This window comes from Haliaeetus albicilla, chromosome 24 (genome assembly GCF_947461875.1).
Source record: "Haliaeetus albicilla chromosome 24, bHalAlb1.1, whole genome shotgun sequence".
NCBI lineage: Eukaryota > Metazoa > Chordata > Aves > Accipitriformes > Accipitridae > Haliaeetus > Haliaeetus albicilla.
In genome coordinates, this window is record NC_091506.1 from 14,476,627 (window position 1) to 14,494,161 (window position 17,535).

The window sequence follows — 17,535 nt, forward strand, 5'->3', positions numbered from 1 at the left end:
AAGAAAAAATCAATTTCCTAACAGAATGTACTGAAACAAATATGGGCTAGCTTTTGGATAAATTTTATTCCAATAGAACAGAATGAATTGATCACTTAACCTTTTTCTCTCAAGTTACTGATTAATATGATCAGGTAAGAAAAAGTTACTTTTAGTTTAACCCAAGCTTTGGATGTATCTTCATCAGATACAACGAAGAGAAGACATGCTTGGAAGCACATCCACATTTTCAATGTATCACCTAACATAATAAAAGAATTACATCTCCATACGAACATCTCCATTCCCACAGTCGAGAATAATTTAAATGTAAATCTCAATTACATCTCCATTCTCATGGCTGCTAAACGCAAGTAATCATGATCTATTTTACCGCATGCAAGCGCAGTCTCAGAACAGCAATGTATACACATGCACACACACCCTCAGTGCATTAGAACTGTTACATTTCCAGCACTGGGAATAATGCTGAGCCAAATTAAGTAGACTGAAAAATCTAAAGTCACATGAATAATTTAGAATTAGAAATGCCTTATAGAGGGAAACAGCACTAACAGGCAACAACATGATGGAGCTGAGGGAAGAGAATAAAATGTATGATCTTGGGAAAAGGAGTGGTTTTGCTTCACCTTAAGATCTAAGCAAATCACAGAGTAATCTACTGGAAGCAATCAGTACTAAATTCAAGAATGTAGAATAATCCATGCCTGTCAAGGCATTTCTAAAATAAAATTCCACTTTTATGAGTTTTAAAAAACTTAGGTTTATTGGTGTTATTAAACCAAGACTTCTGTAAATCATTTGCCATTCCAATAAAAGTGATCAATGCACTGCTATCACTGTAACTAATAATCCAGATTAAAAACCAGATGACAGATTGCAAAAAACTAAGTGAAGGAAGTATTCTATGAATGTTTTCCCTAGTGTCCTACAGGGATCTGGTTTTGGCTTACTACCATTCAACAGTGTATAATCAATAATCTAGAAATGCTTCAGTAGTCAGCCCTGCTAAAACCTGAAGGTGGAAAAAAACCCCATCAATGACGTGCTGAACAGTAATGGGAACGGGTTGTTGCCCTGGGACGCTTGCCTACAGCGTTTTTTACCAAACAACATTGCCAAGTCGGATACCACTGAGGTGGGGTGATGCAAGGAATGCACAGTTTTGATTCACAAGATTAAAATCCAGATGCTAGAAGTCACCAAATCCCAAAAAAGGTTCTGGTAGGCAGCCAAATACTAATACCAGAGCAGGATATAAAGCTTATTGTCTATTTATATGATGTTAGTAAGGTAATTACTGTAAGGACATGTTCTGTTCTGGCATTTATTCTTCGAAAAAAAAAATCAGAAAACAAGAAATAGTTTAAAAAGCTGACAACAAAAACTAGAGGGATAAAGAAAAAATTAAGAAATTAAATCCATTAATATAAAGTAAGATTAGAAGGTATTTTGATCATGGTATGTCAAAATCCTTGGATCAGGACAACATTTGCAGTAGTAGAACATCCTTCAAAGAGAGATATATTTAAATCCAATAGTTGGGAGCCAAAGCAAGATGAACTCAAACAGGGGGTTGTGTTCTGGTTGGGTTTTGTTTGTTTTTTTCTGAGAGGACAGTAGTTGCCCAAGTAACTTACCTACAGAGATGACTGATTCTTTTGCTGAAGTTCTTAAAGCAAGAATTTTTTTTTCCTAAAATATATGCTTAGCTTCTTGACATTATGCTTCTGGTGTTGAAATCAGTGAGTAAAGTTTTATGCCTGTGATATCCAGAAAAGCGGTCAGATACGAGTTCCCTCTACCTCTACCATTGAACGGAAATTTGAACCTCTAATGGCCCTTACCACTGAAACCTTTATTTCAACTGCTCATTCGCCTTCTACTTACAAGAGCCTTTAGTCAAATACTGGTAGCACCCACCATTTTTAAAGCTGTAGTGGGTGCAACCCTCTCTCCAAGCAAAAGAACCTGGCTCTGTAGGCAAACCTTTGCTCACTAATTTGAAAGAGTTGGCACAAACTAAAAACCCAGGAAGGCAGGAAGAACTGAGACCCCCATACTGCAGCCCAATTCCCCACCAGAGAGGAAAGAAAGAAATTCTGTGTCCAGAAGCACACACAAAGAAGGACTGGGATGAGCAAATCAGCTGGATCTGGGGAATTCAGTGCAGCTGTCCGCTGGAAGCAATCACCCTTTAAACAGATCCAGAGGTATACATGCACAAGAGAGGGAGAGAATATGGCTTCTAATTCTTTTGTATGATCAATTGCTATATTAGCGGAGACTCAAAATCTTGAGAAAGTCGCTAATGAAATACTAATGGTGAATGAAAAGCCAGAGGGAAAAAAAGGCCTCCGGTGGAAACCAGCCAGCCCTAGTTGCAGAGCTAGTGCAAACTACAGTGGCTTCCCAAAAGCCATTGTGGTGACCTGGTGTTTTAAAGCACTCAGATGCTGCTGGTGGAATGAATCTCGGCAGTGGATTTGTCATGGAGAAGATTCAAGCTGAAGACATGATTCTTGCAAGTGGCAGAACCCTACAGATTAAGGCAGCAGACATTCAAAACCTTATGTAAAGCACACTGAAAATTTGAACCAGTACTTCAGAAGACTTAATTAGAGAAAGAAAAATAACTTAGAAATATACTCCCAAAATACATGCACAGATTACCTTTGCTTCAGCCATCAGTCATTTGATACTAAGTCTCACTAAGACTGTTTTATGAGAAAACTTTGCAATATATTGTGCAGGCTCACAATTCTCCATTTAGCACCAAAAAAATCCAGAGATTCTGCAAGAAGAATCAGGCTGCGACTCTGGAATAATGCATTTAATTCAGCTACAAGGAACGGGAAAATTACACTACATTTTTTATATATTGTATATTTATATTTTTAAATAAAAGGCCTGCTGGTGTAGTCCCCATGTAGGTGGACTTCTTTTAGGACACCAGGACAAAACTGAAGTAGCGTTCAGATATTTTACTATACTGAATCTTCCAAATTGAACTAGCAACTGATAAAACAACACTCAAGACTAATTTTTCTAGTATGAGGAACCTTTTTAAAAACTCAAAGTTCAGTGCAAGCTCAGAGCACTTATTTTACAAATAGAGCATCTTACGCATCTGTGAAAAGCTACTCTTGTTACAGTAACTAACTCCAAGGCTTAGCTAATCAAGCCTCACAATTAAAAAGAAAGAACCTAAATATGAAGGTAAAAGAGCACACACATTTATCATAAACAAACGCAACAAAAAAATAGAAAGGTTTGTGCATAGAGTGCTTGCAAATAACTCCACTTGCTGCTTTAGTATCAAAGCACTGAAGAACAGCAGCTTCCCAGTTATCCAATCCTTCTCCAGGGATTCTCACAACAAAAGAGTGAACTGTGCATTTTAGCTCATTCCTGACCATTTTGAACATGCAAATGTCAAGAACTCCTGGGAAAGGCACGGTATTAGGGAACCACAGCTATACTTGTAAGCACAAACCCCCATGCAATGTGTACTATGCACCTGTGTATTTAATATAAATATGCACACATGCACATAGTTAAATGAGAAATCTTTCTCCTTTAATACAACCATGTTGGTTCTCAAATTTCAGCTCTCTGATGCTCTAAAGATTTCTGAAAACACAACATTTGTCTTTAACACAAGAAAAAACTCATGTCACAGGCAGCGTTGCTCAGTATGGGGCACCAACCGGCAGCACAGGCCGGCCCTGAGGTTGGTCCCAGGGAAGCCAGCACCATCCCTGCTGCCAGCCAGGAGGGACCACTGCTCCACCAGGCTCCACTCCACCTCCTCACACCATGTCTACATGCTACCAGCAGGGAGGAGGGAACGGGATCCACTGGAAAAGAACCAGTAGCTGAAAGAGGGACAAACCGGGCGTTCAAGATGCTAAAAAAGAGAGGAGGCAGCATCAGGCTCCCTTCCTCTAGAAGGGCTTTCCACTATCGCCCCACTACCTGCAGCCACTGCTCCTCCAATCTCACAACCCCTGCCACAGGCATGATCCACCCTTCAGCTGTGAACATTTTTTTTCCACCCCATGGCAATATGCTCCCAAGCCTTCCGTGGCTCTCTCCTCCCCCGCCTTCTTTCTGAAAACCACAGACAGGAGAGAGATCAGCTAGACAAAAACTTAAACCAGTGCAAATGTGAAATACAAAGTAAAAAAAAGTCTTTTGCTATTACTGGACATGCTGCAGACATTGTGCCTAGTAACTGTGGCAATATCTAGTGCAAAAGAAACTTAGCATGAATCTTATGTTTTCAAATGACATTCAACTCAAACATGCATAGGGAGAGTAAAGTTATTTTATTAAATCATGCACATCACGTGTGTTAGTGCAAATAGTTTAATCTGTACTCCAGAAATTCTATTGTATTTTTATATCTTTACAAAATAGATTTAAAACAATTATTTACTTTAAAAAATGTAATTCTGAAGTTAAGCATTTCAGAACAATATTTGCAATAACCTATATACAAGAGGTACTAAGTACCACTGGCATACGAGTGTTCTGTGGTTGGGTGGCTTCCTGCAACTGAAAAGGATGAAATGAATGAACTAAATGACAATATTTATTTTCTACAAGTCACTTGTGGACTATTTTTTCCAACTAATAATCCTCCCATTAGCAAATCCCATGTAACTTAAGATAGAACCTTTAATTAAAGGACAATGACCCTCAAAACCTCACAAAGTAAATTATATGCTAAATTTCTATTTAAATATTTAAACTATCTGTCGATTGCCATAACATTCTTTAAAGCCAATTGAATTGCTGAGATTACCTCCCTATTTTGAAGTTTCCTTTAGCAGAGCCATTTTACTTTACCATTCTTTAGCATATTATTTAAGTCTTTAATAAACTTTGACAGAACTGTTGAGCTGAACAAGACAACTACAGTCTACATTTAATTCAGTACTAACTACAGTGATTCCCACCAAAAGTCAGCAAATAGCAATAGTTATAGTACTTAGATAAGGAAAATAAACTTTGTAATGGGGACCACTGCATCATACTTACAGCCATGTGATGAGGATGCACAAAATTTTACTACCAAATTAAAATCACCTTCACCTGACAATACTTCATCAGGTACATGATTCTAATTTTGTAGTATTTTATGTATCTTAGATTTTTTTTTTTTCAGCTAATCACAGATGTATTGTAGCAGTTCTCTTAATAAAGTTACATCAACAAAAGCTTATCTAAAGAGCTTCTCCAGCTCAAGTCAGAAAGTATCAAATGACTGAAAAAATAAATTGATACATGTGATATGTGAGAAAGTATTCATACTTTTAAAGAACATATCTCTTTAAATATATGAAATTTAATAAATTACATTCAAACTAAAGGTAACGTAAGTTGAATCACCGCACTATGTCCATCAAATGACCAAGTACTTGCTCCCAGAAATACCTTAGTTCACTCAAGAACACACACATGCTTACACTCGCACACGCGCACACTAAATACTTTAGGCTGGTCTTCACCATCAGTATCTCTATCTCTTTAAGGCTGGACATGAATTGTGTTTATTCCCAAAAATCATTAATAAAGCAATCCTTATCAAAGAAAAATATGCTTCCTTCAAAAGGCATGGTAAGACAAGTTTTCTTAAGTCTTGTTCCCAACAGCTCAGTGACTAACAGCAAGTAAAATGGTATACCAGTTTAAAAAAAAAAAAAATCGTACTGAAAGGCACTGAGCGCATGGCATCTGTTTTCCAAGTATCTGCAAGGTTACTTGGCTTGGGCGTCCAAATCAGAAATGTGTTTTTCCTTTTAAATCTGGCAATCAGATTCTAAAGTAAGTGTCCACAACCCTAGCCATTATAAATAATTTGGTACCAAGAAGCCTACTTTAGGCCACCATTATAGTATTCAGAATCCCAACATACTAATTTAAAACTTGCATGAAATTGTAAGCAAAAATATTGCTCACAGTATGATGAATCACAATTTTATTCCCTCTTTATAGACAGATACATTTTATACAGTTTAAAGCAAATGACCCTACTGCTGTTCTCACGCAGAGCTGTGCTGTATTAAGAGGTAAAAAGGAAGAGAATTAATCTGTTTTCCCTCAGTATATGAATGTTGCCAGCTTCTAAAGGGAGGACGGTGTATGGATTCAACAACAGTTCTCATGGAGAAGCTCTGGTTAGGCCTGGGTACAGCACCACGGCTGTTACAGCAACCAAAGCTGCCATCACAGGCATCCAAGGCCATTGTCTCTGTGTGGAGAGAAAAAAAAAATCAATATCATATTTGCTCTAATTCATACTAATCAGTTTACCCCGTGGTTCCTGAAAGTCTTGAGTACCTGTTGATAGGCATCACTAAAATGTTACCCATGAGCCCTACTGCAGGCTAGTCCTGACTTAGAGCATCACAGTAAACCGTGCTTCTCTACCAAAGGGAACTCCACAACTCTTCATGACTGAAGATCATCAGGACAACTTTTGGCAGTTCCGTACTTCCACCTTCATTACTGTACGCACCTCAGAGAAATCTGCTATTAAACATGTGAGGGCTTAAGATGTTTAAAACATCGCTCGTGCGAAGTAATCGCTAGACAAAGGTTTATGCAGTACTGACATCTTTAACTTAGCTTTTGAATGTTCAAATCCAGATCTATGAAGTTAATTTCTAGCAAATCCTAACAACAGCATTTCTAATGGACTGTCACAACATTTCATGACAACAGCATTTTAAGAGGAGGACACACTGGGAGACATTAGAGAAAATGCAAGCTGAGAGTTCAGAATACAAACCAACCACCTATTTCTCGTCTTGTCTTTTTTTCCCATCTTCTTCATAGCAACAGTGAGAAAAATTAAAGTGTTTAGAGCCAGAGAGGAATTTCTTAGTCCATAAATAGGAACCAAAGCTTCTTGATTTTTATTATTATTTAGAGGCAAACTCTTCATTTTTCATGGTTAATTAAGCAATTAAGTTTTCTTACAGGCCCTAGCATCACAGCATTGTGCAAAAGGTAGCCCATTTGCTAAAGACAAACTGAGACCAAGTTAGAAGCAGCACATTCAGAACCAGTTAGAACGAAATCCATTGTTAGAATTAAAGAAATCACACAGATGTTAAATGATTAGTTGATTGCTCAGCTCATCAGTATCAACAGAATGGCATATTAAATGAAGGGTTTGCTTCAGGTAAAGAAATACCTGTGAGCATTTCACCATGCACTATTTTATACAGAAATGGCACAAACAGGTGAGAGGGACAAACATACATTGACTGAACAGTAGTGCTTGTACCTTTCGCTACCACAATGGGCCGTAACACCAATACAGGAAAGCCAGGATTAGGCCGATGAATACGGCTGGGACGGGTTGTAATATGGAAGGCTAAAGAAGGGAAGGGATATTAAAAATCACTTTGTGCTATAAATCAATCAGGAAAAGATGATTTAGAGAGGGGAAAATAAGTCAGTGAGTTGTGTTTTAATTGAAATGTATTAAAGACATCTAACACAATACAGCATTATCTAATCTGGTATACAAAGTTAGTACACCGTTCTACTCAAATGAACAGGGATGTTTAAAAATAAAGGGAAGTAAGCAGAAAATGTTCTAAGAAACCTCTTGTCACAACTTGGAATTTAGCACTTAAAAACAATACAAATCTTAAACTGATTTGCCTGTATCTTATTTATAGCTGGGGTTTTTTTAAGCGATAGGAAATCCCATCTGGATTTCTTAAGGTAGAAAGACTCACACCAGATATTGAATTTTTCAGCTACTTCTTCATTCCTTGCTAGTTAGCCTTTCCCATTTTCCATCACCAGCCTCCAGGAAAAACATTTTTTTTCCTCCATTAGTGAATCAATTACAACTATGTCCACAGGCAAACCCAGTTCAGACATTTCCATGAGATTGTAACATGACTGTACAATCAACACTAAATTACTATAAAAGCAGGGAAGTACATTTTGATTAGAGATACCACAAAGATCAGCATCTCTGGAAGGTCAGCAGCCTTGTGACCAAATGCAATTCTGAAAAAAATCGATCAAATGTTGCAGCTGGGCCAAACTACCAGCTGGCAAGACTGCAGGGTTAATTTAGCTTACAGCCTCATTAGAACCATCTACATATTTTCTTAGCTACATTCAATTAACTGCAAACTACTTCACATTCTGGATGGACAGCCCCTATCCTTAATATGACAAATTAAAAGCAAAAATGGATCTAAATTCTTTTTAAGCTGTCCTTGGAAGACTTCTGCTTTCTCTGTATCCTAACCTATATATTTGTGCACATACAAAGACACACAGAGGTTAAGTTCAAACCATGCTAAGTATTTTAAGAACTTTTTTGTGCTGAAGCCACCTTGATTTTCTTCAGTCAAATAAACAAATAAATAAAAAATTAATGTTTGAAGACTTTCTAAAATATCGTGATTCATAAATAAAATCTCATCCTGTTATGAATTTGTAGAAGTCACTTATTCATAGAGCCTCCAATATGGTTCAAAACACAGGAATCTTAGAAAGTATTCTAGTCTCTGCCATTCAATTTAAATTTGTTTTAATCAAGGCAAATATTTAACCGAAAAATTATGTGTAACTATTGAAGTAATTTTCATGCAGGATTATTTTTGTGTCATTGGTGCCACAAATCTGAGTGCCACCTTGCCACAGAAAGCATGTTGGTAGAAATAATCACAGCAGTGTTCAAAAGAGTGCCAGAAGTTTAAGTCAACCAGAGCAGCTAATGTCCTCAAACCATTCACATAAATAAATCTGTCATATAAAGCGCATCAGGAAATAATCAGTGACTACAAGCATGCAAGCACAAGTAGTACACCACACTGCTAAGCATTTCAAGAACACAACACCGCAATTTTTTAAAAAGTAAAACTTCAGTATAAAAACTTAATATTTAAATGATACCCCAAATGGAGTACAGAAGCCTTGTCTTTTCTAACATTTGTTAGTTCACTGAATAATCCTATAGATTTTTTTTTTTAGTTATATGCATTTATGGCTGTGGCATTTTGGCAAATGAAACAGATGATAAATATCCACCACATTAAATGAAATTGCCTCCAAACGATTAAATTTCCCCCCTCATGAACTTATCAATATATCTAACAAATCCCCTTATTGTTGAGGAGCATTTAAGTAGGTGCTTCATCAAAAACGAGCATCTTGTATTAGAATATGAAGATATGCAAACTCAGATACAGATGGGCTGCAAAAAAGGAACAAATCCCACAGTGGTAAGTCACGTTCTGTGGGACACTGTCCTCAGAAATGAAGTAGCAGATAATGATTCCAGTGTAAGAGGACAATGGTACTTGAAAAATTTGACTTTGGAACTCAGCCCAGTACCCATGATGCTTCAAATAATCCACAAGATAGATATGTTTTACATTACTGATGGCAAGTAATGTTTGCTTGAACAGCAAGCTTATCCTGCAGGTCCTTACGTGGTTGGATGCTCTTCATCATACCCTGACCTCCAGGTTTCAACTGTCATAACTAACTCCTCTGGAAGCAGATTTTGGCAACTGCTGTGGTTCCTGATTTCTTCAAATACTCACCTCAAATTCTTCCTAAAATTTCCCTTACCTTGCAAGCTTTTCCACTTTCATCAGGTGCTCCAATTCCCTTCAGAGTATTTCTTCCCTCTACTATCCCCCTTTTTCCACTGATCATTTTAATCCTGAAGTTAATGTTTTTAACAGAGCAGAAAATCTCACATTGACAATCACTTATTCAGTGTGATCTCTTCTGTTAGAGTAGGGCTTTTTTGGTTGTTTGTTGACTTCTGCCTACTTTAGTAACTCACTATTATCTGAGCATTGCAGAAGAATTCTAAGCAGGATGCAGGTTCCAAGAGAATTAATTATAACATCATATTCCTGAAAATATGGCTGAAAAAGTGAGAAGGGCTTCGAATTCTTTACATCTTTGACAGCTCTACTATGTTAGAGTTTTACATTCAGTAATTGGCTATGGCAATTCATATTCATCCAAACTTTGGGCATCTAGCAGCCAGCTGATTTTAGAGGATGGGACCTGTAAAACTTTTTTATTAGTCAGAGAAACAACTTTCTAAAAGGCTATTACAAAGCATCCATTATCCTCCTGTTTTGTACTGTCCACTACAGGAGTTGTTCACCCAGCAATGATTATACAGGTAGTAGAGGAAGACAATAAACCAGCCATCCCAGGGTACTAAGGTTTCTAAAATAAGGCTATGACCACCTTATAATGTGTCTGCCACACCCTTAGTGTTTGGAGGATTTCAGAAGTTTCGGTATAAACAAAAGTTGTCCCTAGGTGTAAACTCAATTCTAATGATACCAACTCTCAAATTAATTGCAACAGAGAAGAGTATTTTCATTAGTGAGTAGAAAGGACAGTTCAACTGCACTGTTTAAAGCATGAGCCCATCAGGTATAACCACTGTTAAGAAGCATGAGCAAGAGTAAGGAGGGAACATCCATTGTAATAAGTACTAATAAAATAAAAGCATCTTGAAAAAGATTGCTTAATTCATTTGGATACAGGTTTCTCAGCTTTTACCCATGTGCCATTCTCTGAAATTAAAAAGTTTTACTATTTAAGCCAGATGTTTCCAAGAGAGCAGATATCTAAGGCCATACTTAAAACTGTCACACAACTGTAAGTTTAACTTGCATGCATAATTGTAACAGTGTAGTGACCTGCAAATTTGCACAGGTAGTACCAGAGTTGAATTTTGCATATACTATGGTACACAGCCTTTTTTTTTTTTTTTTTTTAAAGTCCGTCCTTTTCTATTTGACACTTACATATTCCCTCAATCAACACAACTGCCAGTGTCATAACCTGATTTCCCCACATATTTTGTACAGACTTACGTTGTTTCCTTTTTCTTGTAGCAGCTTCAGGTTTTCTTTACACTGTTTGAGCTCTTCTGTGAGTGACTGGTTTTCTTGTTCAGCCATCTCATACTTTGCCTTCAGCTCCGAGAGCACAGTCTGTGTTCTTTCATACTAAAGACAAAGAGAAAAAAGTCTGCGGACCTCTGGACACCCAACACACGCTTACATTTGCTTAGCGCATAGCTTCCTTTCCTGTCATCTGCCTAAAGCAACTTGCCTTGGATCAGTACACTCTCTTTTCATAAAAGCAGGGCAGAAAAATCTTAGTTTAGATTTTCTTTTTTTCTAAACGAAGATTTTTGTCAATGACTTTGAAGGGCTAGAATTACTAAAACCAAGGAAATACAAAGTAAATGCAAGGCCTTAAATTATCTTGCATACCAAACAATCACTCATTATCATATTGGAAAGGACCGTAAAAACTATGACAACAAAACAAGAAAAAGGAGAACAAGGAGTCCTTTACATTTAAAGAGTGTTCTTGCATCTAGCCTGTAGCTTAAATAGCTATACCAATCAAATAGCTGCAAAAATCAATGTTCTGTGTGAAGTAAATCAAACCCTCTTCCCACATAGCAAACTGAAACATAAGAGTAAGAAAGGCATTAAAAAAAATATTATGCCTTATTAGTATCATGCCATAATCCTCAGCGTGACTCAAGTACAAACAATACTGGGTGAATGTGCCTCATGTTCCTGCAGTATGGGCAGCTTCTTTTTCAAACTCACATTCAATTTTTTCTATAGATCACAAGCTTTCTAGTAGTCCTCATGTCAGGGATTAGTAAGGACAGAACCAATGACTCTCAGTACTGGCATTTACCACAAATTTAAAAGACCAGGCATCTTTACAAATACATCTGATTACAAAAACACAGACAAGACCAGGTTTTTCAAATTCTGAAAAAGCTAAGGAATGTGACATGGATGAGTTAATGACAAAGCAAAGCAAAGGACTGCAAAAGAAACCAAAAGCAGTGACTGGGGAAAACTTCACTCGAAATGATCGTAAGTTAAAGTGAGTAATTGTTGGAGAGTATGGCCGCCTTCTAGACATAATCTTTAGAGGCTAGGCAGATGAAATATATGCTCAAAATGCTAGCTTTTCCTTATGCACTTGCTAATCATCTTCAGCAGCCCACTGATGCAGTCAGATGAAAGGAGAGCTTAGTAAAGAATGCATAGTCCCATTGGCAAATAAAAGAGTTTAAATCTAACTAGGAAGATCATACTGACTAAAAAGAATTAATTTTGACTCACAACAGCTAATGAAGCTCTGTACCACAATGTTCAGGAAGACTGAATAAGGGTTTACCTGTCTGAACAGCTTAAAAGTAAATTCACTAAGGTAATGCACAAAAGTAAACTTTAGGAGGTTCCTAAGATACATGGAAGTCATTTTATCTGTAATCTTCCTTTTTAGATTTAACCCCCAGTTTATATATTGTTAGCTACCATAAAAGTACTTGCAATAAAAGTATGAAAAATTTTGATTACTAGAAATCTTGTATTTCTCTTTCTTTTAGCCTAAAAGTCAAAGTCATTGGCCATTATATTCTCTCAAAACAGAAATAATGTTTTGTGTTACCTCTTTCTGAACATCTTTTGCTTGACTCTCAGCTTCACTGAGTTGGCTTTTTAGACTAGCTGCATCCCGTTGATGTTTTTCTCTCAAAGATCCCATCTGATTTTCAAGTTCCTTTCGAGACATTTCAAGAACACTTATATCGCTGGTTAGCGCTAAACTCTGTTTCTGAGAGCTGAAAAACAAAATCCAATTGATTCCTCATGTGTTTTAAGTTAAATAAACACAAGATTTTTTAAAGCAATTTTCATCCTCCAAAGCTTCACACATTATTTTTATTTAATATGGAAATATTGGCTTAGAGCAATCATAGAAGAACAGATCATCGTGGTCTCCCTATACAAAGTACTGACACAAAAGGGCAGCCATAGTCTTGCTTTTAAATATATGTGGACAGCTCAGTGTGTATAATTAATCATAATCTCTAATTTTAATAATTTACCCATTCGTAATTTTTAGCTTCTTATTTTATTATTCACTAGGTATTTATTATATATTCCAAAGTATTTTGAAATCAATTTGTAACGAGAAGTCATCCATCCAAGGTCGTTAGAAGTATTTCACTTATTTGCACACACACACCTGCTTACTCCAGTTGTATAAGCTAATATCTAGTATATATTCTTCAGGTGTTTAGTACAATTGTGTAACAGTCATAGAAAGCTCTAAATTAAGCCATTACAAACTTCAGTGTAATAACCAAGTAGTGTTAATTTGTCTGTGCAAAACAAAGAAAAATAAAGGAGAGATCTTGCATATCTCCATTATGCAAATCCTGTATTTGCTTGTGTGACCTTCCACATGAGAAAAAAAAAAAGTGGAAAACAGGGCATGATGGAACAACAAAGAAAGGTTTGATTCCTGTTAAATAACATATTAGCTCTAGAAATGTTTTACCATGGGAAATTTCTATTTTTTCAATTAGATCTTACAACAGTGAGGAAGCCAGAAAAAAAAAAAAACCCAACAAAAAAACCCCCAGATGGTTGGTAAAATTCAGATCTACAATAAAACAAAGTTGCTGTCCCATATTTACTTCGTGAACTAAATTCCAATATCTGAAACTGAAAAACAATGTAATAATGGCAGATGAAAGGATAAGAGGGGAAGTTACTTCCAGGCAGAAGATTTAGATAGCCTTTAGCAATGTCATGTGCTCAAACAGCAAAAGAGATACAGTAAAATACAAATACTCCTGCACTCTAAAATTCCCTCCAAAAGGTATTATGGCATTTGTGATAAGAAGATTTGTATTTTTCTGTTAAGCAAAACATGATATAGAATACTGTTTCTGCCCATCATTACTATTTATAATGTGACAGGCTTCCATGAGACACCATACTGAGAATCATTTCCCAACCCTGAATGCTGAGAAATTTTTGGGTTAGGAGATCTATGTGGTTTATTATCTTTTAAGTAGAAAGATAACTGTTAAGTCTAAATACTTCGACAAAGCACGCTTCCAAGTCCTTATTAAAAGCAGCAAAATAAGTCAGGTTGCCTTATGTCTATATAACACAACTGGTAAGTAATACAGAAGCATTTCCAAAATAGAAAAAAGCAGCTTGGTATAACAATATGGCATAAAAGTGTGTTCACCCCAATACTATGATATAAGTAAAATTTCAATACATTTGCTGAAACACCATCAGGCATTTAGTATCACTTTTGGGAAGAAAAAAAAACAACAACAAAACCTTTTCAGCTACTATGATACCTTCCTAGACAAATCCATTGTGCCCTCACCTAGAAAGCTCCTTCTCTTGTCGCTGAAGTTCAGATGTAAGCATAGTATTTTCCTTCCTTAGTGTAACACATTCAGCTTCCAGAGCACACCACTCTGCCTTCAGCTTTTCAAGTTCACCTGCAATGAATAAAATTTAATTGAATTGAGTAAAATTATTTAAAGTATCACCAGCTAATAAACAGAGGAAAAGCTGGTATCAATCATAAATCTCAAATATACTTGACATGATTATAGTCACATGAATTGTCTCACAAGCACCTATAAAACATTACAGTATCTTCTACTGTTAAGAAGTTTGTGAGCTGTTACACAAGGTAGTGCTTTTTTTTCTTTTTTTAGGCAAGCTTTTTCTAAGGCACAAAGGAGGAGAAAACAGTCTGTTTATAGGTCTACTCTAGCATTTTAGAAACAGTGACAGAAAAATGTCTTTGAAGAAATTAATTTCCATGACTTGAAAATAGCAAACTAGAATCACTAGATACCATGACTCTGCTACCAGGAACAGAATGTTTAAAGCAATAACTAAAGGGTGAAAATGAGACCTTTGAAATAAATCAGTCCCTGGTAAAACAGATAAAAATCAATGTTACACACATCTTAGTAATACAATGACAGAGACTGGAGTCTGAACTGGAGAAAGGCTTCTCTGACAACTTCACAAAGATTAACCAATTCAGAATTTAAAGCGTATTTTACATATGCCAGTTTCTCTGTGGCACGTACAAAGTTTCAGCACAAACTTTTGAACTCTTACTAGCAGATTCTCCAAGACCTGAAGCTATAGGCCTGGAGTAGTGACTCTCAACCAGTCCTCATGAGATGTGGGTGCATTACAGGTAAAGTGAAACACAAATGAATGAGCCTAAAAGAAGTCCTACGCTGGCTCAGCACAACATAATTGTATACCTCTACGTCATGTGTCCAGAATAAAGCTTTAATTTTAAATTTGTTTTAGCATTTTTATAAGTGACATGGTATGAACAGTTTTATTAAGCCATAAAATACAGTTATTTGTCTCAAGTGAAGGTTTGCTAGAAAAATTAAAAGGTCAGAAGCTATCCATTTACAGGCTTAAATTATACAGAAGTTACAGAGATCCCTTTGAAAATCTGTGGCAGTATCAATCCCTCAAACAGTACAAGTTTTCGATCTTTTTAAAGTGGAATTATACTTGGTCTGCTCTTGATTTCAAAGGGTACCTAAGCTAATTTAGGCATTTAATGAAGTATACAAAACAGCTTTTGTAACACTACAAGCCTTGATACACGTACATAAATACACGCATATGCGTGTATACATATAGAGACATAGTAAACGACTACAGAGACAGACAAACAGTGATCTGAATAATTGACATTCATCAGATTGATAAGGATGCTACTGTTAGCACTGGTCTGTGACATCCTTTTAAACAAGTACCTTTTAAGCGAGTAGCCTCTTCCTTCTGCTGATCCTCACACTGCTGGCATCTGAGCTGAAAACTCGCTTGCAGATTGACAATTTCTTTTTCGTAATCTGAGGCATCCTTCCGCCAGAGTTCAAGCTCCGCTCGCACTGTTTGCAGCTCGTCTTGCAATGCAGAAATATCTGTATCTCGTTCCGATGCTGCCTTTTCTGCTACTTGTTGAAGTGACAGAATCTCATTTTGAGCACTGACTAGTTCATCTCGAGTGCTTGAAATTTCATTCTCCTTTTCCTCACGAAGATTCTCAATATCTTCTTGTAACCTTCGCAACTGAGCTGGAAAGCATACATTAACGTTAATATTTTTTAAAACAGAAAATCTAAAAAACACAACTCCCTTTCTCAACATTTAATAGGACTAAAGAATCCTAACGCAATTAAAAAAGATACTAATCTTGTCAAATGTGTACCCTTAAAGGCATGTGTATGGTGTCATGTATTACAGAGAGTCAAAAGAAACAAGAATTATAGTCGGACAAAGCTTTCTTCGGGTTGTGTTATGTGTGCGATACTAAAGCAAGTCTCCAAAATCTGGAACCAAAATTTAGATCCAACTTCATTGTAGGCAAAACAAGTATTATACAAGGACACCGTGGGTTTCAGGGACAACAGGGAAAGCAAGAAAACTTCTGTGACAAGCCAAACAGTTGCAAAGCTACAACGGAAATGTTTGCCTGTTCAGCAGTTAACTTGTGATGTCTATAAAATTTGAGGCACAGAGTCTAATTTCTACTTGTCTCAACATGTAGTAAAGGAAATAAAAATTACTTTATTTCTTTGCAAAAAGCATTTTTCAAAGCGCAAAGTGAATTCTGAATCAAAAGGGACAGCTGCACCTAATATACTGAACTATCAGAAGTCCTTAAGCATTTACAGTTTACTGTAAATGTGCAGCAGTCACACATGCTAGGCTATTTTACATCTCTGCATGGAGCAAACCTTATAAATTATACCCATTCAAAACTGTTTCATTACTAAACACATTTTTTTGAGCGCAACTATTTTTTATAAACAAACATGCACATAGAATCCAGTGCCAACAGTTGGAAAAAAAAGTACAGTACAGAGGAAAAGGAAGTATGAAAGAAAGAGGAACAAAATTACAGTTAAAACCCTGACTGATGGAAGCGAAGTGTTTAATTTGCTCAGCATTTTTGTTTTGCTTTTTGAAGAACACATATCAGAGTTCAAATATAGTAGTAATATAGGTAGAATTAATATACAGGTACAATCTAGAAACTTTGCTGTTAGTTGATGTAGTGAAGAAGAAAAATGCAACTTTTTTCTCCTCTCCTCTGAACAGGATCCAGCAAGACATTTAGCTCATTAGATAAACTAAAGAACCTACAAATTACCCAGTTCCACACTCCGGAGGAAAAAGACAGTATGGGGAAAAAAAATATTGTATTTATTATATATTGTAATACATAAGAGCTGTTATAGACAACGAGTTAGATGTCACAGCAATTCTGTGTAAGATGAAATGGTCTATCTGTTCCATAACAAAGACATTTGCAGCGTGATGGATTTTTTTAATATACGTGAGCAACATGAGGCTTACTACCACCTCATTTGTTTGGAAATAGTTTCTACAGGCTTATACTAACAGAATAGCAAGCAAAGTAGTAGATAAGAACAACGTGGCAGCAATACAACACATTACATATTAATAAATTGCCTTTCCATGTATCCTTACATTAGAAACCTTGAATCTACCAAACCAGTATGCTAGGAACGCACACGTTTCTAAAACACCAAGAATTATACCTTGCTAACATAGCAGGTGCCCATTAATGAGCAAAGGAATGTTTTTTTCAAAC

The 17,535-nt window shown here is 36.4% G+C and overlaps 1 protein-coding gene across 38 annotated transcripts in view; it reads right to left on the reverse strand.

Annotated features, from left to right (window-relative positions):
• Window positions 1–4,312: 4,312 nt before the first annotated feature.
• The window catches only part of SLMAP (sarcolemma associated protein), an 88,470-nt gene continuing 75,247 nt past the window's right edge, over window positions 4,313–17,535 (reverse strand). For 22 of the 38 annotated variants that reach the window (XM_069812241.1, XM_069812228.1, XM_069812223.1 and 19 more), the window contains 5 exons: window positions 15,671–15,991; window positions 14,251–14,368; window positions 12,508–12,679; window positions 10,896–11,030; window positions 4,313–6,259 (listed from right to left, as the gene is read on the reverse strand). In XM_069812241.1, the coding sequence (XP_069668342.1) occupies window positions 6,170–6,259; window positions 10,896–11,030; window positions 12,508–12,679; window positions 14,251–14,368; window positions 15,671–15,991 (836 nt within the window). In that variant the 3' untranslated portion in view covers window positions 4,313–6,169. Of the gene's footprint in view, window positions 6,260–7,300; window positions 7,391–10,895; window positions 11,031–12,507; window positions 12,680–14,250; window positions 14,369–15,670; window positions 15,992–17,535 lie in introns of all 38 variants that reach the window. The other 16 variants (XM_069812255.1, XM_069812252.1, XM_069812251.1 and 13 more) reach the window with 1 other exon arrangement.